At 40.5% G+C, this 20,634-nt stretch overlaps 1 protein-coding gene and 1 long non-coding RNA gene across 2 annotated transcripts in view; one reads left to right on the forward strand and one right to left on the reverse strand.

The window, feature by feature from the left end:
* Positions 1 to 76: 76 nt before the first annotated feature.
* The window catches only part of ANGEL1 (angel homolog 1), a 28,458-nt gene continuing 7,900 nt past the window's right edge, over positions 77 to 20,634 (reverse strand). Inside the window, exons 6-10 of the mRNA XM_072762083.1 lie at positions 19,894 to 20,020; positions 19,471 to 19,581; positions 3,777 to 3,846; positions 3,093 to 3,256; positions 77 to 2,146 (exon numbers count right to left, since the gene is read on the reverse strand). Of these exons, the coding sequence (XP_072618184.1) occupies positions 1,986 to 2,146; positions 3,093 to 3,256; positions 3,777 to 3,846; positions 19,471 to 19,581; positions 19,894 to 20,020 (633 nt within the window). The 3' untranslated portion in view covers positions 77 to 1,985. The remainder of the gene's footprint in view (positions 2,147 to 3,092; positions 3,257 to 3,776; positions 3,847 to 19,470; positions 19,582 to 19,893; positions 20,021 to 20,634) is intronic.
* On the forward strand, positions 3,190 to 4,752 carry LOC140599406 (uncharacterized). The gene is made up of 3 exons (XR_012002287.1): positions 3,190 to 3,278; positions 3,527 to 3,600; positions 4,540 to 4,752. It is a non-coding gene; the product is annotated as an uncharacterized lncRNA (long non-coding RNA).

The following is a 20,634-nucleotide window of genomic DNA, read 5'->3' on the forward strand; positions in this document are numbered from 1 at the left end:
TCTTCCTCTTGCCCACCTCACTCTCCAGGCCTTCTCTCCCCCATGCCCTTCAGGAGCCTAACAAAATGATCAACAGTTGGGGGGAAATGGTAAACCTTTATTTGGAAAAGACAGCTTAAATGACCACTTAAAACCCCCATTTCATTTCTAAAACATAACAAATAAGAAAACAAGGAAAAGATCATCTATAAAACTCCTGCCCTCTGCCACCTTGAGCCATTTTAAACTGCATTTCCTGGCAGAAGAGAACAGTGATGGGCCATAGTCCTGAAAACCAACAGGGCACTGACTTGAGACCATCTCAGGAGGTGCCCAGGGAGAGACAAACACAGTGAACGATGGGTGGGGTGTGGACAGGTGGGCCTGGGGCTCAGACAGGCACATGCCCAGTATACAGTGTTCAAAAATATACACGCACAGATAAATTCCCCAGTACCTAGGCACAGAAAGCTTATAACCATGAACACAGCAGCAAAATTCAAGCTGGGTCTTTGGCTTCCAAAAATAAGGGGAGAGAACCTCTGGCTAACTGTCCCTAATTCCAGCCTCTCCGCTATTCCTTTCAGTCCCATTCCCAAGGCCGAGCCGGGCAACAGCACGGCTAATCTGCAAGGACCAGCAGCTACTCTGAGTTGAAGGCGATGTGAGGAGCTGTGGGCCCAGGAACACCCAGGCTGCACCCCAGCTATGAAAGATTAAGGCATGCAGGTGATACATGTGGGCAAAGGGCCCCCTGAATGTGCCAGGGTAGCCCTGTGCTAGGAGGGGAAGCACTGGCAATGAGCAGCTGAGGCCTCGCTGGCCAGAACAAATCCTAAAGCACTGCCACCTCCGGTTCTTGGATAGGTTTAACCCAAGGCCACCTTCTGCAAAGAGAGTTTGGCCTGAGCTAAGTATCAGGCTTTTCTAGATGGAAGTGGAAAGGAATGGGGGAGGCAGGAGATAAAAGGTGGTGGGAGGAAAGGAACAGAAAATGGCTTCTGAGGTGTGCAGAGGAAAGAGAGAGTCCCTGAGGTCTTGGGTCCCAGCTGAAACAGCTGTGCAGCCTGCTCGTTTTTACCTCTACCAGGACTCCCACCCTTGCCCCAGGTTTGCAAGGGACAGAGTCCAGTAAGACAACAGTTTCCTGAAGGTTCTCTTTCGTCCTTTTAAACCTCAAACTCCTATTCCAGTCCACTGACCCCACACAGGGGTTCGCACTTTCACCTCTCTCACAGTGGCCTAGGGAAAGGGACAAGCCCTAGAGAAAGTGTGTCAGGCCTATGCAAGCTCTGGGTTGGAGGCTTGGAGGCTGCTGGGGCAGGCAGTACATCCCTGAATCTGCTGCTCCAGGCCAGGAGGCTCATTTCCAGAGGCCAGAGGAGGAGCATGCCCTGGGTGGCATATGAACACCTCATGAGACACAGAGGATAAAAGGGGAGAAGGGCCCATGCCCCTGCTGCTGCCTGGCAACATCAGGTCCTGCTCTCGATCTGTCCTGAGGCCGATAGGCCGGTGCAGAGGCAGGAATGGCCATACAGAGCAGTCTCACCCTGAGAGGACACACTCATACTACACACCTCACATGTGTATGCCTGATAAGAGGGCTGGGCCCAGAGGTCATGAAGGCAGGAAGATTGGGTTAGAAGATACCATCAAGAAACGGCCTGAAAGCAAATAACCAATGAGATCAATAGCTCCCGCAACCCTGGTAATTAAAAATTAAGGGGGAGCACTGGATACATGGAAGGAAAGGGGAACCCCCCCTTCTGCCTCTCCCAGGGCCACTGAGTATGTGGCACAGGATTAGGAAGAGGTTGGGGCGGGGCAGGGACCACAGGCAGAGAACGTGGACAGGCCTGGAGAAAATCTAACCGTGGGAAAAGGGAAATGGGGAAGGGACGTAAGTTCCTTGGATCTCAGTTTCCAGAAGCATAGGGTATTTCCACAGTCTCTGATCCAGTGAGCTCTTCTGGAAGAGAAGCTCTCTTCCCCTGGAAGCCCCATCATGGGGCGGTGACTTCCATCCCAAAGCTGGCCAGCAGGCAGAGGTGGTCTGAAGAGCAGAAGGGATTGGGTAGGCCATTGGCAGCCCAGAGAATCTCTTCAGAGAGGAGAGAGAGACGGCCCAGAAGCTTGAGAGTCCCATCTTGATACAGCCTGCGATCTAGGACATAAAGCAGAAGCCAGTGGGGAAAGCAGCCCTGGCCACTGCATAGGGTGGTTGGGGCCTGTAGGAGCTATGCTTTATGGAGGCCGCACCCCCTTGGCTACCCCCTGCCGACCCTCTCTTCCCCCCGCTGCCTCTGGCTGAGGCCTCATTTTCTCAGATACTCTGTGAAATACCAATAAATGAAGCAGGGTAGATTCAGGGAGACTGTGGCAACCAGAGAATGTATGCCTATGAAAACTTCAGACTTTCCAAGAAAAGCTGGAAATCCAGATTTCTTACATAAAATCTGATTTATTTTTTTAGATTTTTTTTTTTATTCGTTAGAGACATGGGTGGGGGGGGAGATTGAGAGAGAGAGGCAGGGACACAGGCAGAGGGAGAAGCAGGCTCCATGCAGGGAGCCTAACGTGGGACTCGATCCCAGGTCTCCAGGATCACGCCCTGGGCCGAAGGCAGTGCTAAACCACTGAGCCACCCGGGCTGCCCTAAAATCTGATTTTTAAACATAGACAATCAGTTCAAACATTTTAAAAGACATGCTTTAACTAAAACAGGCATGGGGCTGGTAGACTGCCATACTGTGACCGCCAGTGGAGGGTGAAGAAACAATAGGGTTTCTGATCTAACCAAGTCCCTCACTAAATGGCTGCCACATTCAAAATCCACTTACCTCCTGATGCTCTATTTTTATCTCTTAAATAGAGGTAGGGCTGCTTCTGCCCACCTCTCTCTAATGCTGCAAAGATAAAAAGAGAAGGCAGGCAAGTGGCCTAAGGGAATTATGATGAGGATGTCCAGTGCCAGGTAGGTATGAAATTTGCTCTTTTGTGAGACAGGTCACAGCAGCCCATGCCATGTGACCAAATGCCTGACGTACCATCAGCTATTCCCAGGGACTTCTGAGGGTGGCTTCTACGAACCCAGGATCCACCAGGCTTACCAGTTCTGTTCCCATTCTCGCAGGACTCAGCTGAAAAGAAGATGTAATCCACCGTTGTTCCAAGACCCAAGGGCATTGTGGTGACCTCTGGGCGGCCATGCTGGGGCAGGAAATGAGTATATACTGAGGTCAGGTGAAGGCAATGCTGGATGGTACCTATAGTCCTGCAGGGATGAAGGAAAAGAGGTCAGTCAACAAACATTGAACTTTTCTCAAAGTCATTTCTTGTATGAATTTTATAAAATTTTTTAAGGGATGATCCCAAATAACTCCATCTCAGCAAATTCCTTCCCATGCTAATAAAAGGCAGATAGTCTTAGCTAAAATTAGCCTAGAAACAGATAACATTTATACTCAGACTCCTGACTCTCCTCACCCCACCGCCACCCACTCTCCTCTTATTACATGAAGTATACATAATGTATCCTTTCCAGGGGTCAGCAAGTTCTTCTGTGAAGCCTTATTCCCTGTGGAAAAGTACATGAGCTTTTCATCTGCAAGTACCTGGGTAGGTCACTTCTGGCCTCTGCACACCAGCCTTCCAAAAGCTTAACATGTATTAGGAGAAGAGAGCTCAGCAAAAAGTGCCCCCCAAATCAGCCTCAGGAAAGCCAATGAGAACCTCTCCCATATACCCAGATGGGGGCTGGAAAGCAAGCTGCAGGGAACTGGAAGGAAGATCACCTGGGGAAGACAGGCTCAGGCTCCAATGTGTCTTCCTCAAGGACAGACTCAGCCCAGCCAGCAGGTCGCTCTGTAGAAGACCAGGGAGAAAAGGTTTTATTATTCACAGACAGTGAAGCAGGGTCAGAACCTTACACACTGAAATCCTTCTCAAATCCTGGACTGGCTTGCTCCAAAAGGGGGAAAGGGAAGAGAAGAGGTAATGGGATGAGGAAAATAATGGATCAAAGTCAAGAACTTGAGGAAGGCAGATAGAGACCTTGAGTGCACATTTCTTCCTTGCCTCAGCACCTTTTCAAATTATTTAAATTTATTCTTTAGAATAGGTAATTAGTCACATGGTACAAAAATCAAAATGTAGAGAAAAATATCAGTGAAAAAGTCTCCCTCCCATTAAGTGGAGCCCCTGCCACTCAATTTCCCTCTCCTGAGGCAACCAATGTTACCAAACTCCTGGTATAAATCCTTCAGAGATTTTCTATCACACACCATCTGCTATGTGTGTATACATGTATGTGTGCATGTGTATGTATATATACTGTATAACATGTTATGCATTGTTAAATATACATAAATATATATACACACATACATGAAAATATGCATTTCCAATATCAGGAAAGAAGGTAGGGATATTATTATAGATCCTACTAATATTAATAAGTGTTATGGACTGAATATTTGTCTCCCCAAAGTAAGGTGAAATTCTAACCCCCAGTGAGATGGTATTTGGAGATGGACCTAATTATTTCCAAATAATTAGGTCACAAGGGTGGAGCCCTCCTGCATTGGATTAATGCCTTCATAAAAGGGATCCCCAAGAGTGCCCTCACCCTCTACCTGCCATGTGAGGACACAAGAAGTTAGCACTCAACAACCCAGAAGAGGGCCCTCATCAGAACCGGACCACACTGGCACCCTGATCTTATACTTCCAGCTCCAGAACTGTGAGAAATAAAATTCTGTTGTCTATAAACCATCTAGGCTGTGATATTTTGTTATAATAGTCTAAACTGACTAAGACAACAGGAAAATAAGGATCAACAAAATTGACAAACCCTGAGCTAGACTGAACAAGGAAAAACAAATTACTAAAACCAAAAATGAAAGAAGGGACACCACTACCAACCTTATACAAATTTTTAAATTAGACTATTATAAACAACTGTATACCAACAAATTTGATAACTTAGATGAAATGGACAAATTTCTAAAATGACACAAACTATGTAAACTGATTCAAGAAGAAATAAACAATCTGAATAGCTTATAAGCAAGTAAAATAATTGAATTAGTAATCTGAAAACTTCCCACAAAGAAAAGCCCAAGACTAGATGGCTTCATTGGTGAATTCTGCCAAACATTTAAAGAAAAAGCAATACAAATACTACATAACACTTAGAAAAATTAGGATGGGATGCCCTCAACTCATGCTGTGAGGTGTTACTCAATCAAAATTAGACAAAAACATCACAAAGAAAACTACAGAACAATAACCCCTGTGAATGTACATGCAAAATTCCTCAATGACTATGATATTATAATTTATAAGAAATATATATTTGCTCTTGTCCACAGTTCCTCATAACTCCCCAAACCCTTAGAATTCCCTAAGAGATGAGAGTGATAAGGGTGTCTTCTGCTATGTTAGATGACTTTTGAAAAGCACCTAAAAATGGGGGCTGGTTACCAGAAGAACCAACCTGTGATTAATGGGCTGGAACTTTCTGTCCTAACTCCCTACACCTCCTGGGAGAGGAGTGGGGCTGGAACTTGAATGACCAACAGCCAATGATTTCATCAACCCTGCCTATGTAACAAAGCCTTCAGAGAGCTTCTGGGCTGGTGAACACGTGGGGATTTGGGGAGAATGCAACATGAGAGAGTGCACAGAAGCTTCCCAACTACCTTGCTGTATCCATCTCTCCCATCTGGCTTGTTCCTGAGTTTTATCCTTTTATAATAAACTGGTAATCTAGTGACTAAAATGTTTCTCTGAGTTTTGTGAGCCATTATAGCAAATTAATTAAACCCAAGGAAGGAGAGGATCATAGGAACCTCTGATTTATAATAGCCAGTTGGTCAGAAAGTTAACAATCTGGACTTACGACTAGCATCTAAAGTCCAAGGAGGGAGTTGTTGGAAGCACAGGTTGGGCTTGTGACTGGTGTCTGAAGTTAGGGAGCAAGGGCAGTCTTGACTGAGTCTTCAATCTGTGAAATCTGGTGCTATCTCTGTGTAGACAGTGTCAGAATTGAGTTGAATTGTTGGTGTGGGCAGGTGGAGGGGGGGACCTCTTTCTTCCCTGTGTTGGAAATTAAGTCTCAGACAACCAATATTGGTTGTCTCAATAAACTGCCTCAACCAATTAAGTCTCAGAACAATATATTAGCAAACCAAATCCCGCAAAATATAAAAATGATTATAAACTATGATCAACTACAATTTATCCTAGGAATATAAGGTTAGTTTTACATTTGAAAATCTATTAATGTAATATATGATATTAGTATATACTAATATACTAGTATATTAGTATATACTGAAGGATAAAAACCACATGATCCATCTGAACACACACAGAAAAAACATTTGACAAAATTCAATACCCCTTTATGAAATAAAATAAAATAAAATAAAATAAAATAAACAACATAAAAAACTGGACACAGAAGATAACTTCTCTACCCAGATAAAGGGAATCCACAAAAACCCCAGGGCTCACATCACATTTAACTCACTACACACTTAAAAGCTCTACCCCTGGGCAGCCCCGGTGGCGCAGCGGTTTGGCGCCGCCTGCAGCCCAGGGTGTGATCCTGGAACTCAGGATGGAGTCCCATATCGGGCCTCCTGCATGGAACCTGTTTCTCCCTCTGCCTGTGTCTCTACCTCTCTCTTCACTCTCTCTGAATGAATAAATAAATAAATTTTTATGAAAAAAAAAAAAGAGCTCTACCCCTAAGATCAGGAACAAATCAAGGATGTCCACTCTCATCACTCAACATTAGAAAGGTCTAGCCAGGGCAATCATGGAAGAAAAAATAAAAGGCATTCAGATTAGAATGGAAGAAGTAATGCTGTTTCTGTTTGCAAGATGACATGATCTTTTATACAGGAAATCCTAAGAAATCCACTAAAAAACTATTAGAATAAATGAGTTCTCAAGACTATAACATACAAGTCAATATACAAAAATTGGATTTCTATACACTAGCAGTAAAAATCCAAAAATGAAATTAAGAACACATTTCCATTTACAGTATCATCAAAATGATAATAAATTTCACAAAAGTGTAAGACTTCCACACTGGAAACTACAGAATATGGAAAGAAATTAAAGATCTAAATAAATGGAAAGATACTCATGTTCATTGATAATATTATTAAAATGGCAATACTTCCCAAATTGACCTACAGATTTGTAGATCCCTATCAAAATCCCAACTAGCTTCTTTGCAGAAATTGACATGCTGAGCCTAACATTCATATAGAAATGAAATGGATTCAGAATAAACAAAATAACCTTAAAAAAACCATAAAGTTATAGGATGTATACTTCTCTACATCAAACTTATACAGAACTAAAATAATCAAGACGCTATAGCACTGGCATAAGGATAGACATATAGTGAATGGAATAAAACTGAGCGTCAAGAAACCCGTATGGCCACGTTCAATTAATGTTTTTCACAAGGGGAGAGGTGAACAGACATTGACTGCTAATAGATACAGGGCTCCTTTTGGGAGAGATGAAAATGTTCTACTATTAGATTATGGTGATGGTTACACAATTCTGAATAGAATAAAAGCCATTGGGTAGATTTTATGGTATATGAATTTCATCACAATAAAGCTATTTTTAAAAAACAAAAACAAAACAATAAAGCTGTTTTTTTTAAATGGGTTAAGGGGGGCACCTGGGTGGCTCAGTCAGTTAAGCATCAGCCTTCAGCTCAGGTCATGATCTCAGGGTCCTGGGATCAAGTCCCACATGGGGCTCTCTGCTCAGCAGGGAGTCTGCTTGCTCCTCTCCCCCTGCCCTTTACCCTGCCTGTGCTCTTTCTCATTCTCTCTCAAATAAATAAATATATTCTAAAAAAAAAAAAAAGGAAGGGAATGTTATGGACAACTTCTTATCAATAAAATTATTAATTCAGACTAAATGAAATATTCCTTTATATACTTTACATTTTACATTGATTTTTTCTTTTGTTGGTATTATAAATAGGGTCTTTTTTTATTATTATCTTTTAACAAATATATCCTTATTTTTATATATGAATACTATTGTCTTTCTGTATATTCATACCATACAAGCTACTCTCCAGGATTATCTTAATGCTTGTAAATAGTTGTTGGTTGATTCTCTTGGATCACCAGTTATCTAACAATATAAGCAGCAAGTAATTAAACCCTCCTTTCCACTTTGTTACTTCTGTTTTCTTACCTTTCTTTCTGTTTCTAAATCTGTTGGCTGGCATCTCTGAACATGGCTGAATAATGAGAGTGGTCATCCTTGTCTTATTTCTGACTTTGACAGGAATGCTACTACAGTGTCTTCTTTAAGCCAGATGCGGATTTGTGGAATTGAGATAAATGCTGTGGTTTGGTTTGGTTTTTAATTTGGCCTGCAGTGGCTCCACTCCCCTCTTCCTGCACCTCACCTCCACGGTGCACTGCTGCTACCATACACTGCTGACCAAGATTCATTTTATGATGTAAGGGATTATGGGCATACCTCAAAGATATGGTGGGTTTGGTTCCAGACCACCACAATAAAGTAAATATCCCAGTAAAGCCAGTCAACCGAATTTTTTGGTTTCCCAGAGCATATAAAAGTTATATTCATACTGTACTATAGTCTTTTATATAATAGTATTATATCTAAAAAAACAGTGTATATACCGTAATTTAAAAATACTCTATTGCTAAAAAAAAAAGTGCTAACCATCACCTGAGCTTTCAGCAAGTCATAATTCTTTGCTGGTAGAGAGTCTTGCCTCAATGTGGATGGCTGCTGACTGATCAGAGTGGTTACAAACGATTTCTCTGTAGCATGCATCTGTTTGATACTTGAAGCATTTTGTCCAGAGAACTTTTCTTTCAACATCGGAGTCAATCCTCTCACACCCTGCTGCTGTCTTATCAACTAAGTTTATGTAATCTTCTAATCCTTTGGGAGCACCTGGATGGCTCAGTCGGGTTAAGTGTCCAACTCCTGGGTTTGGCTCAGGTCAGGATCATGGGAGTAAGCCCTGCATTGGGCTCCCCACTCAGCAAAGAGCCTGCTTGAGGTTCTCTATCTCCCTCTCCCTCTGCTCCTCCCCCCACTTAGGAGCATGCAAGCACTCTCTCTAAAAATAAATAAATCTTTAAAAACTATATATTCTAAATCCTTTGTTGTCATTTCAATAATCCTCACAGCATTGTCACCAGGAGCAGATGCCATCTCAAGAAATCACTTTCTTTACTCATCTACAAGAAGCAACTTCTCAGGGTGCCTAGATGGCTTAATCAGGTTAAGTGTCCAACTCTTGTTTTAGCTCAGGTGATGAGCTTGGGGTCCTGGGATCCAGCCTCACATCAAGCTCCTTGCTCAATGAGGAGCCTACTTCTCCCTTTCTTTCTCTGCCACTCCCCCTGCTCATGCTCTGTCTCTCTCAAATAAATTAAAGCATCTTAAAAAAAAAAAAGAAGAAGAAACTCCTCCTAAGTTCTATCCTGATATTGCAGCAATTCAGTCCCATCTACAGGCTTGACTTCTCTAGTTCTCTTGCTATTTCCACATCTGCAGTTACTTCTTCCACTGAAAACATGAACCCCTCACAGTCATCCCTGAAGGCTGGAATCTACTTCTTCCAAACTCTTGTTAATTAATGTTGGTATTTTGACCTCTTCGCAGGGGTCACAAATGTTCTTAGCAGCATCTAGAATGAGGAATCCTTTCTAGAAGGTTCGATTTACCCTGCCCAAATCCATCAGAGGAATCACTATCTGTGGCAGCTATAGCCTTACAAATATATTCCTTCAATAATAAAACTTGAAAGTTGAAATCATTCCTTGATCCATGGGCTTCATAATGAATGCTGCATTAGCCTGCATGAAAACAATGTTAATCTTGTACATCTCCATCAGAGTCTTGGATGACCAGATACATTGTCAGTGAGCAATACTATTTTGAAAGTAATCTTTTTTTCTAAGCAGTAGGTTTCAACAGCCTATCCTTTGAAGCTTTGAAACCAGGCATTGACTTCTCCTCTCTAGCTATGAAAAGTACAGATGGCAATCTTCTTTCAATAGAAGGTATTTTGTCTACACTAAAAATCTCTCAGGTGTAGCCACCCTCATTAATTATCATAGCTGGATCTGGATCTTTTGGATAACTTGCTGCTTCACCTTGTACTTCTATGTTACAGAGACAGCTTATTTCCTTAGACCTTATGAACCAACCCCTGCTAGCTTCAGACTTTTCTTCCGCACGTCCCTTACCTCTCAGCCTTCACAAAATTGAGTAGAATTAGGGCCTTGCTCTGAACTAGGCTTTGGCTTAAGAAAATGTTGTGGCTAGGGTGATCTTATATCCAGACCACTAGAAGTTTCTCCATATCAGCAGTAAGGATGTTCTGCTTTATGATTCAGGTCATCATTAGAGTAGCACTTTTTATTTCTTTCAAGAACTTTTCCTTTGCATTCACAGCTTGGCTAACTGTTTGGGGCAAGAAGCCTAGCTATTGCCTGTCTCAGCTTTTGACATGGCTTCCTCACTAAGCTTAATCACTTCTAGCTTTTAATTTAGTGGAAGACATGTGACTCTTTCCTTTCCCTTGAACACTCAGAGGCCAGTGTAGGGCTACTAATTGGCCTAACTTCAATATTGTTTTGTCTCAGGGAACAGGGAGCCTAAGGAGAGGGAGAGAGAAAGACAGGGGAATGGCTGGTCGGTACAGCAGTCAGAAGACAAAAAACATTTATCGATTAAGTTTGCCATCTTATATGGGTGTGGTTTGTAACCTTTCACAACAATTCCAATAGTCGCATCAAAGATCACTGATCACAGATCACCATAATAAATACAATAATAAAAAGGGTTGAAATATTGCGAGAAGAACCCCCAAAATGTGACAGACACAAAGTGAACAAATGGTGTTGGAAAAACTGCGCTAATAGACTTGCTCAGTGCAAGGTTGCCACAAATCTTCAATCTGTGAAAAACACAATGTCTGCAAAGCACAATAAAGTGAAGCACAATACAACAAGGTATGCCTGTATCTAGTTTTTCCTTAATTTAAGAAGGGTCTTTTAAAAAGAATCTAGAATAGATGTTGAATTTCAATAGTCTCTTGGACTATAGGATGTATTTCATATATTTTAATAGATTTCATATACATTTAGTATGTTAAGTTACATTAAGGGATTTCCCAAAATCAAACAACCTGTATATTTCTTAAGTTCCTTTTGTTCATGGTATATACTACTCTTTGATATGCTGCTAGATTGTTTCCTGATCTTCTATTTAATTTTTTTTTGCATCAATATTTCTAAGTGGAGAATATTAGCATCAATAGTTTCTTCTGTTTAACTGCTATCAGGTATCAGTGTCAAAATACTTGTTGTATAAAAATAAGCAGCTCCTTTTTTCCTCTGTGTACTGTAATAATTTAAATAGTAATGGATTTATACTTTCTTTAAAGGTTTGATGATAATCTCTAATCAAGCTGAGCCTGGTGTTTTTGTGGGACCACATCTCTGAGAACTTTATGTATTTCTTCTCTATTTAGAGTCTCTCTCCTCTCTGTAATCACTTTTACTAAATTACATTTTCTAAAATTAATATATGCCATCTAAGTTTTTAATTTCTTTTGTACTTAGCCAGGCCAAGAACCCCCTTATACTCCTATTAATTATTCTGCATCTGCATACTTTCGTTTGTTCGTTCCCTGACCTTTGAGTTGGGTTAGCTAATGGGCCTACTTGACAGCTGCTTTTTGCCCAAACAACCAACTTCTAGAGTTTAGTTCCACCATTATGTTTTCTAAATTATTCCTATTCGTATCTTCTGTTTTCTTTCAGTTTATTTTTTATTTTTTCTAATTTCTTGAGTTCAATGTGTATTTTACTTACTTTTAGCTTTTCCTATCTACTAATGTAATTCTATGATTCCAAATATTCTATATAATTCCATGAACTTTTCACTGAATGCTGTTTTAGCTATAACCCATAAATATACTGTACTTTCATTATTATTATTGTCTGGATACTCTGCAGTTTTAGCTTAAATATCACCTTTGACTCAAAAAGTTGTTTGAAATTTTCTAAGTATTCAGATGACAATGTTTTCTGTTTCTAATTTCTATTTTTACTGTATGTGTGATCAGAGAAAGACTATATGACTTCTACCATTTGAGATTTACTGAGGGTTTTTTTGGTAGTCTAATTCTTAAGAATTTCATATGAATACTTAAAAAGATGTCTTTGCTCTGCTTTCAATATTCAGAGTTTGATGTGCATCAATCAGATTTACCATACAACATGTTACTGAAGTCTTCCATATTCTTATCTTTTTTCTACTTGATCTGTTGTGGGCTGAGACAGATGAATTAAAACCCTTTACCATTAGTTATTTTCTGACTACTCTTCCTTGTTAAAGCCTGCACTTTCACTTTGTGATTGTTGACGTAATATTATTTGGAGCATATACATTTGCAATAATGCTAATATCTTCATTTTGAGTCCTACATTTAACCATTACAATATGCCAGAAAAATCTCAGTGACTAGCAGGATACTAAAAATGGTTTACCTCAACAGCAGGTTCTGTCCACCCAGCATTGTGTACAAACAGCACTGTTCTGGCAATCACACAGGACTAGAGACCTCTGCGTGCCCCACCAGGCCATATGAGCACATGGGCCACAGATGCCTCTACCTAGACGGCAGCATCTTCCTGACCCAGTCAGCACTAGGAGTGGTCAAACAAGTAAGTTCTTCTGCAAGTTCTTGGGAAGAGGATAAATTGTGTCCAGGCATTGGCCAGTGGAGAAGCTGGATTCAGAACTTCCCTGGTTAGAAAAATGATCCTTTGGTCCGTGGTCATCTGGTCAGTTTGTAAATAGTGGTTACAAAAATCATCTATTAGCATTTTTTTCCTATAAAATACTGTATTGAGCATATGGTTTATTGTTATTAAAAGACCTGAAGGGGTATCCCTGGGTGGCTCATCGGTTTAGCGCCTGCCTTCAGCCCAGGGCGTGATCCTGGAGTCCCGGGATCGAGTCCCACATCGGGCTCCCTGCATGGAGCCTGCTTCTCCCTCTGTCTGTGTCTCTGCCTCTCTCTCTCTCTCTCTGTGTGTCTCTCATGAATAAATAAATAAAATCTTTTAAAAAAATAAATAAAAATAAAAGATAAAATTTTATAGTGTTAAAAAATAAAAACAATAAAAATAAAAATAAAAGACCTGAAGGTCCAGAGTTCAGTGGAAAGAGGCAAGTGGTCATGAGAAAGAAAACACAGTAACCCCTTTCAGTGTCTTTAAGACCACACTGGAAAGAAGAAATCATTCATAATTGAAAATGTTTACAAGGAGGGAACTTAAAATTTAGATTCCCTTCTTTCGAATTATTCCCCCCACAAAGGGAGCTGGGGAAAGAAAACCATAGCTGGGGGCATCACAATGCCAGATTTCAGGTTGTACTACAAAGCTGTGGTCATTAAGATAGTGTGGTACTGGCACAAAAAGAGACACATACATCAATGGAACAGAATAGAGAATCCAGAAGTGGACCCTCAACTTTATGGTCAACTAATATTCAACAAAGCAGGAAAGATTATCCACTGGAAAAAAGACAGTCTCTTCAATAAATAGTTCTGGGAAAATTGGACATCCACATGCAGAAGAATGAAACTAGACCATTCTCTACACCATACACAAAGATAAACTCAAAATGGATGAAAGATATAAATGTGAGACAATATTCCATCAAAATCCTAGAGAAGAACACAGGCAACACCCTTTTTGAACTTGGCCACACAACTTCTTGCAAGATACATCCATGAAGGCAAGAGAAACAAAAGCAAAAATGAATTATTGGGACTTCATCAAGATAAAAAGCTTCTGCACAGCAAAAGAAACAGTCAACAAAACTAAAAGACAACCTACAGAATAGGAGAAGATATTTGCAAATGACCTATCAGATAAAGGGCTAGTATCCAAGATCTATAAAAAACTTATTAAACTCAACAGCAAAGAAACAAACAATCCAATCATGAAATGGGCAAAAGACGTGAACAGAAATCTCACATAGGAAGACATAGACATGGCCAACAAGCACATGTGAAAATGCTCCGCATCACTAGCCATCAGGGAAATACAAATCCAAACCACAATGAGATACCACCTCACCCCAGTGAGAATGGGGAAAATTAACAAGACAGGAAACAACAAGTGTTGGAGAGGATGTGAAGAAAGGGGAACCCTCTTGCACTGTTGGTGGGAATGTGAACTGGTACAACCACTCTGGAAAACTGTGTGGAGGTTCCTCAAAGAGTTAAAAACAGATCTGCCCTATGACCCAGCAATTGCACTGCTGGGGATTTATCCCAAAGATACAGATGCAATGAAACACCAGGACACCTGCACCCCAAAGTTTATAGCAGCAATGTTCACAATAGCCAAACTGTGGAAGGAGCCTTAGTGTCCATCAAAAGATGAATGGATAAAGAGGATATGGTCTATGTGTACAATGGAATATTACTCCGCCATTAGAAACGACAAATACCCACCATTTGCTTCAACGTGGATGGACCTGGAGGGTATTATGCTGAGTGAAATAAGTCAATCGGAAAAGGACAAACATTGTATGGTCTCATTCATTTGGGGAATATAAAAATTAGTGAAAGGGAATAAAGGGAAAGGAGAGAAAATGAGTGAAAATATCAGTGAGGGTGACAAAACATGAGAGACACTTAACTCTGGGAAACGAACAAGGGGTAGTGGAAGGGGAGGTGGGCGGGGGGTTGGGGTGACTGGGTGATGGGCACTGAGGCGGGCACTTGGCGGGATGAACACTGGGTAATATGCTATATGTTGGCAAATTGAACTCCAATTTAAAAAATTAAGGAAAAAAAAAAAAAGGGAGCTGGGGAGAGTGAGAATCACAATGTTTTTATTACACAACTTCGGCAATACAGAATGCTCCAGTGCAATGCAATGTCAGCCTGTGGGAAGGTTAGACCATCACTATCTAGCACCGCAGCTCCTTTTGCAACTCACATGCTGTCCAGTAAAATCAGTGTCACAATCAAGTCAGCAAGTTCTGATGTGCACTGGTGGGTTGCATGAGTCTAGAATTAGACTGGAAATATTATTCATTAGCACACCTAAACACATCTAGAAAAAGATCACGTTATGATCTCCTTATTGTACTTTCTACTCACGGTCTAAAAATGGTGGTAGATTTTTAGATTTGGAGTCTAAAGGACATTTATGAGATAAGCATTTTTCCAAAGAAGACATACAGATGGTTAACAAAAACATGAAAAGATGCCCAATATCACTAATCATCATGAAAATGCAAATCAAAACCACAATGAGATATCCCTTCAGTCAGAATAGCTAGTATCAAAAAGACAAGAAATAACAAGTGTTGGTGAGGATGTGGAGAAAAGGGAACCCTTGTGCACCACTGGTGGGAATGTAAATTGGTCACTATGGAAAACAGTACGGAAGGTGCTCAAAAAATTAAAAATAAATACCATATAAAATAAATAAATAAATACCATATAACCTAGTAACTCCACTTCTGAGTATTTACCCAAGGAAGACAAAAGCATTAATTCAAAGAGATATATGCACCCCTATGTTTACTTCAGCCTCATTACAATAGACAAGATATGGAAGCAACCCAAGAGTCCATCAACAGATAAATGGATAAAGAACATGTAGTGTACACACACACACAAGTACACACTCAGAATATTATTCAGTCATAAAAAAGAATGAAATCTTGCCATTTGTGATAACAGAGGTGGACCTAGAGGGCATTATGAGTGAAATAACTTAGAGAAAGACAAATACCACATGATTTCACTTGCATGTGGAATCTAAAAAACAAAACAAATAAGAACAAAATAGAAACAGACTCAAATACAGAGAACGAACTAGTGGTTGACAGAGGGAAAGGGGCGAGGGAGAGGCAAAAATGGGTGAAGGGGATTAAGAGGTACAACATTCCAGTTATAAAGTTAATTATAGAAATGAAAAGTACGGGGGCACTTGGCAGGATGAGCACTGGGTGTTATGCTATATGTTGGCAAATTGAACTCCAATAAAAAAATTAAACAAACAAAAGAAATGAAAAGTACAACATAAGGAACAGAGTCCATATTATAATAATCTTTTGTAGTGATAGATGGTAACTACACATATGGTGGATGGATGTGTTTACCCAAATTTAATCTCAATTTTGAAAATACTATTATTTTGCACTGTTAGTGAACTGGGTATTTTCCCCACATAATGATTCTACCTACAAAGTGATCATCAGTATGTATTTTAAAGGCTTCTGGTTTAATTTTGTAACTAAATTGAAATGCTTGTTTTATGTTTCAAGTACAATACTGTTTTATTTTGTTTTTTAATACTCTTATCTATTTTTTAACATGAAATGTGGGGTCCCACTACTGTTTAACTTTAGGATTTTGTAATTATAAAACACTGAACCACTGCTTCCCTGCCTGAGCCCACTTAATACCAGCAGTCATCTCAGTTCCTGGCACATGCTAGCTACTTATGCATGGGGGCCATCATTATCATTATTGCTATCGCTACAGCAATATAATATATTTAGCTTTGCAATTAAAAAAAACTGAATCACTGAAATGTTTATTGCTTCGTGCGAAATGCCAATTTGAATTAAATTCCTATAAGAAAAAATAAATTCATGACTTATCACCAGTCCTTCTATTTTTTTTAAATTTTATTTATTTATTCATGAGAGATACAGAGAGAGAGAGAGGCAGAGACACAGGCAGAGGGAGAAGCAGGCTCCACGCAGGGAGCCCGACGTAGGACTCGATCCCGGGTCTCCAGGATCACACCTTGGGCTGAAGGCGGCACTAAACCGCTGAGCCACCAGGGCTGCCCATCACCAGTCCTTCTCATATAGTTTTTCCAGTCATTGCTTGGTTGTCTTAGGTTGTTCTAGCAATTTGGTCAAGAAAGGCTTTTGGTTGAGAATGAAATTCTTGAACCATATCTTCTTTCTTTGAAGCCTTATTCTCCTGTCTTCTACAACTGAATGATAACGTTAAGTAGTCTAAAGCCAATCTGACCATTTTTACTCTTAAGAGCAGCCCAATCCTTTTTGGTTCAACTGCCCAATGGATTCTTTTATTTCTGGCTTCTAGTAACTTCAGTAGGATGTCTTATTGCTGATTCTCCCATGTCATTTTTTACTGAAACATGGTACATCCTCTCAATTTAAAGACTCAAATCTGGGGATCCCTGGGTGGCGCAGCGGTTTGGCGCCTGCCTTTGGCCCAGGGCGCGATCCTGGAGACCCGGGATCGAATCCCACATCGGGCTCCCGGTGCATGGAGCCTGCTTCTCCCTCCGCCTGTGTCTCTGCCTCTCTCTCTCTCTCTGTGACTATCATAAATAAATAAAAAATAAAAAATAAAAAAAAAATAAAGACTCAAATCTTGGGACTCCTGAGTGGCTCAATGGTTGAGCTTCTGCCGTTGACTCAGGGCATGATTCCAGGATCCAGGACAGAGTCCCACATCGGGCTCCCTGCAGGGAGCCTGCTTCTCCCTCTGCCTGTGCCTGTGCCTCTCCCTCTCTCTATGTGTATTTCTAATGAATAAATAAATAAAATCTTTAAAAAAAAAGACTCAAATCTTTTAATTTGGGGAAAACCTTCCTTGAATCATACCTTTACATACTTCTTTTGTGTCTTTATATTGGTTTTCTTCACACTAATTATGTGTATGTTGAAAGTCTCCTTATCTTTCACTACAATCATTTCTCTCTACCCTCTTTTATCCTCTTACTTCCTTTTTATTCTGCTTTTTCTTTCATGGCTTCTGTCTCTTGTTTTGTTTTCAGCAGTATCTATTCCTATTCTTTCTTATGCTGTACCCAATTTTGTTTCATTTTATGTGATTTTTACATTTTTTATTCTTTCCTGAGCTCTGCAGTTTCCATTTAATTTTCTGATGTCTTGCAATGTACCTGAACTTACTTTATAAAGGCAATTATTTTTGTACTCTTGTTTTATAAAGTCAATTGCTTCATTTTTTTAATTCATGGGAAAATAATCATAATTTTTCATATATTTCATGGCAACAATTTTTATCTTTGAGGTAAGCATTCTTTATCTGCCTTTTATTTTTCCTGTTCCTTCTGCTTTCTTTCTTGCAGTATTCTAACACAGCTCACAAAGTGGTTCCTTTTTAGCAGCACTGCTTTGAATTAGTTGAGGTTTTTCTGTACCAGCTATCTGTACAGTTCCTCTAAGGGAAGAACTGGGTATGCATTCCAAGTAATAGAGATATTCCTGATGACACAGTGTATGAGTCCTTTAATCTTTACTTTTCCCCAGCCAAAAGCGATATGCAGCTCTGTAAGTACCTCATCACCCCTGCCACCATTCAAACAGACTGCTTAATGCAAATAAGCATTATTCCTTGATCAGGCTTTTCTCCAGTGCCTCTTAAGACCAAAACAGGTTCAGGCAATCTCCTACCATAACCTGTGCATCCTATTGTTGCTGATGAAACAAGAGATTTTGGTTTTGTGCCTTAAGGTACACTCCTCACCTTGGAGAAATGCACTGTGCTGGTTCTTTGTCCCCAGATAAGTCCCTGCATACTTCTTCCAGCACTGCTACACAAACTCCAGCACTTCTGGCAGCCATTCTACCTATGCTGTGATTCATGGTTTAGGTTATATTCAGATCTCCTACTTTTCTACTTTTCTCAAAGGTGGAGTTTGCATTGCTTTTTTCCATTCTCTTTGTTGCTTTGTAATGGTTTCAGAGACAAGAAGGGGGGAACATATCAAGTATACTCTACCATGTTTGATCTGGAAGTTCTCAGTAGGAGTAAATTTTTATTACAAGCAGGACTACAATCACCTTATGATTTTCTTTTTTTTTAACTTTATTTATTTATGTATTCATGAGAGACACAGAGAGAGAGAGAGAGAGAGAGAGAGAGAGAGGCAGAGGCAGAGGCAGAGGGAGAAGCAGGCTCCATGCAGGGAGCTCGATGTGGGACTTGACCCCAGGATTCCAGGATCATGCCCTGAGCTTAAGGCAGATGCTTTAACTGCTGAACCACCCAGGCATCCCACCTTATGATTTTCAAAGCCCTGTCATGTGTATCTTCCCTATATGCTGTACACACACTGGTTATCAGCAACTTAAACCTAAAAAGGTTACATGTCTCACTAAAGGTCTCAGAGATGACTGGAACTCAAGTCTCGATTCCAAGTCCATGTTCTCACTGAGCTGCACATCCAGTCACACATATGGCCACAGAACTCCACTGACCTTCCTTCTAAGCATGCTTACTAATGGAAGCTGACTACTAAGAATTTTACTTACAAAAAGACTAAGAAACCACATAACTGACAAATACCAGCGGTGAAGATGAAAGAAGAGCAAGAAAACAAGCTTAGTTGCCATTACCTGGCTTAGTATCTGTCACTCCTTCCAAAAGAACCAATCCTACGGGTCGCTGACAGGCGATGTCACAGAAACGGAATTGCAGCAGGAAGTCTCGGCTATACTTTAGTCTCTCTGCAAACCAGGAAAAGCCATACAGTGAGAGAAAGGAAGAGAAGCCACATGCTGAAACCCCCTTAATACCGAAAAGCTTCCAGTGTAGGGACACAGAAGAAGCCTGGCTCTGAAGACAAGTTGATTTCCAACAGATAGGATTTAAAGTTGTCCATTTCACTGGGAGGGCTCATATGAGGACAACAGTGGGAAAAACAAAGGAACTTGTTAAGAGAATTGAGGGAATTACATTTTTCTCTTCACTATAAATACCAGCTTTCTCCCAAAATGGGCACAGAGGTATAGCCAACCAAGAATGTGGCACATGCTCACCTGCTCTCTTGGGGTGACAGGAGGTCAAATACTGACAGCAATCAGTGATGCCCAGGGAGCTGGGCCAGAGGGGGGCCTGCAGCTTCCTCTGGTAAAGCTGATGGGAGAAGTCTTCCTGTCCAGACACCTAGAAGGAAAGAGCAGGTGGGAATGAGCACACTAAGATGGAAAAAGAAAACAGCCCGTGACAATCACACACTTGTATGTATTAGATAAGCAAAACACATCAGTCTCAGGGGAAGGTTAAAAATAAGGAGCTAATTAAAGCTTTTTTTTTTTTTTTAAACTAGAAGCACTGAAATGTCCACGAGGCAGAAGTGAGGGCTACGAGAATGAGGTATGTGAGTCAAAGAGAATAGAACCATATGAACATTGCCTAAATTAGCCCCATTCTAAACCCTAAATTTCACCTTAAAAAAAATCTACATGAATCTCCACAGGGAACATCAACTTTCAGAGGCTTTAATTTGCAGTGGGAAAGAGTTTATCCTGATCTTCAGATCTTCTGGATCAAGGTCTAGCAGCCTAAGTCCATCATGAGGAAACCACAGGGTCAAATCAAATGGGAAATGCAACAAAGAACTTTACCGTATCTATGTCCCATCCTCAGTCAAAGCCAATGAGCAGCCTGGGAACGGACAGAACATAGCAGAGAAACGTTCGGCAACATCAGCCATCTGCATATCTCCACAGTGTGTAGCAAAATTCCCTTTATTTCATTTAACAACAACAACAACAACA

This window comes from Vulpes vulpes, chromosome 6 (assembly GCF_048418805.1).
Source record: "Vulpes vulpes isolate BD-2025 chromosome 6, VulVul3, whole genome shotgun sequence".
NCBI lineage: Eukaryota > Metazoa > Chordata > Mammalia > Carnivora > Canidae > Vulpes > Vulpes vulpes.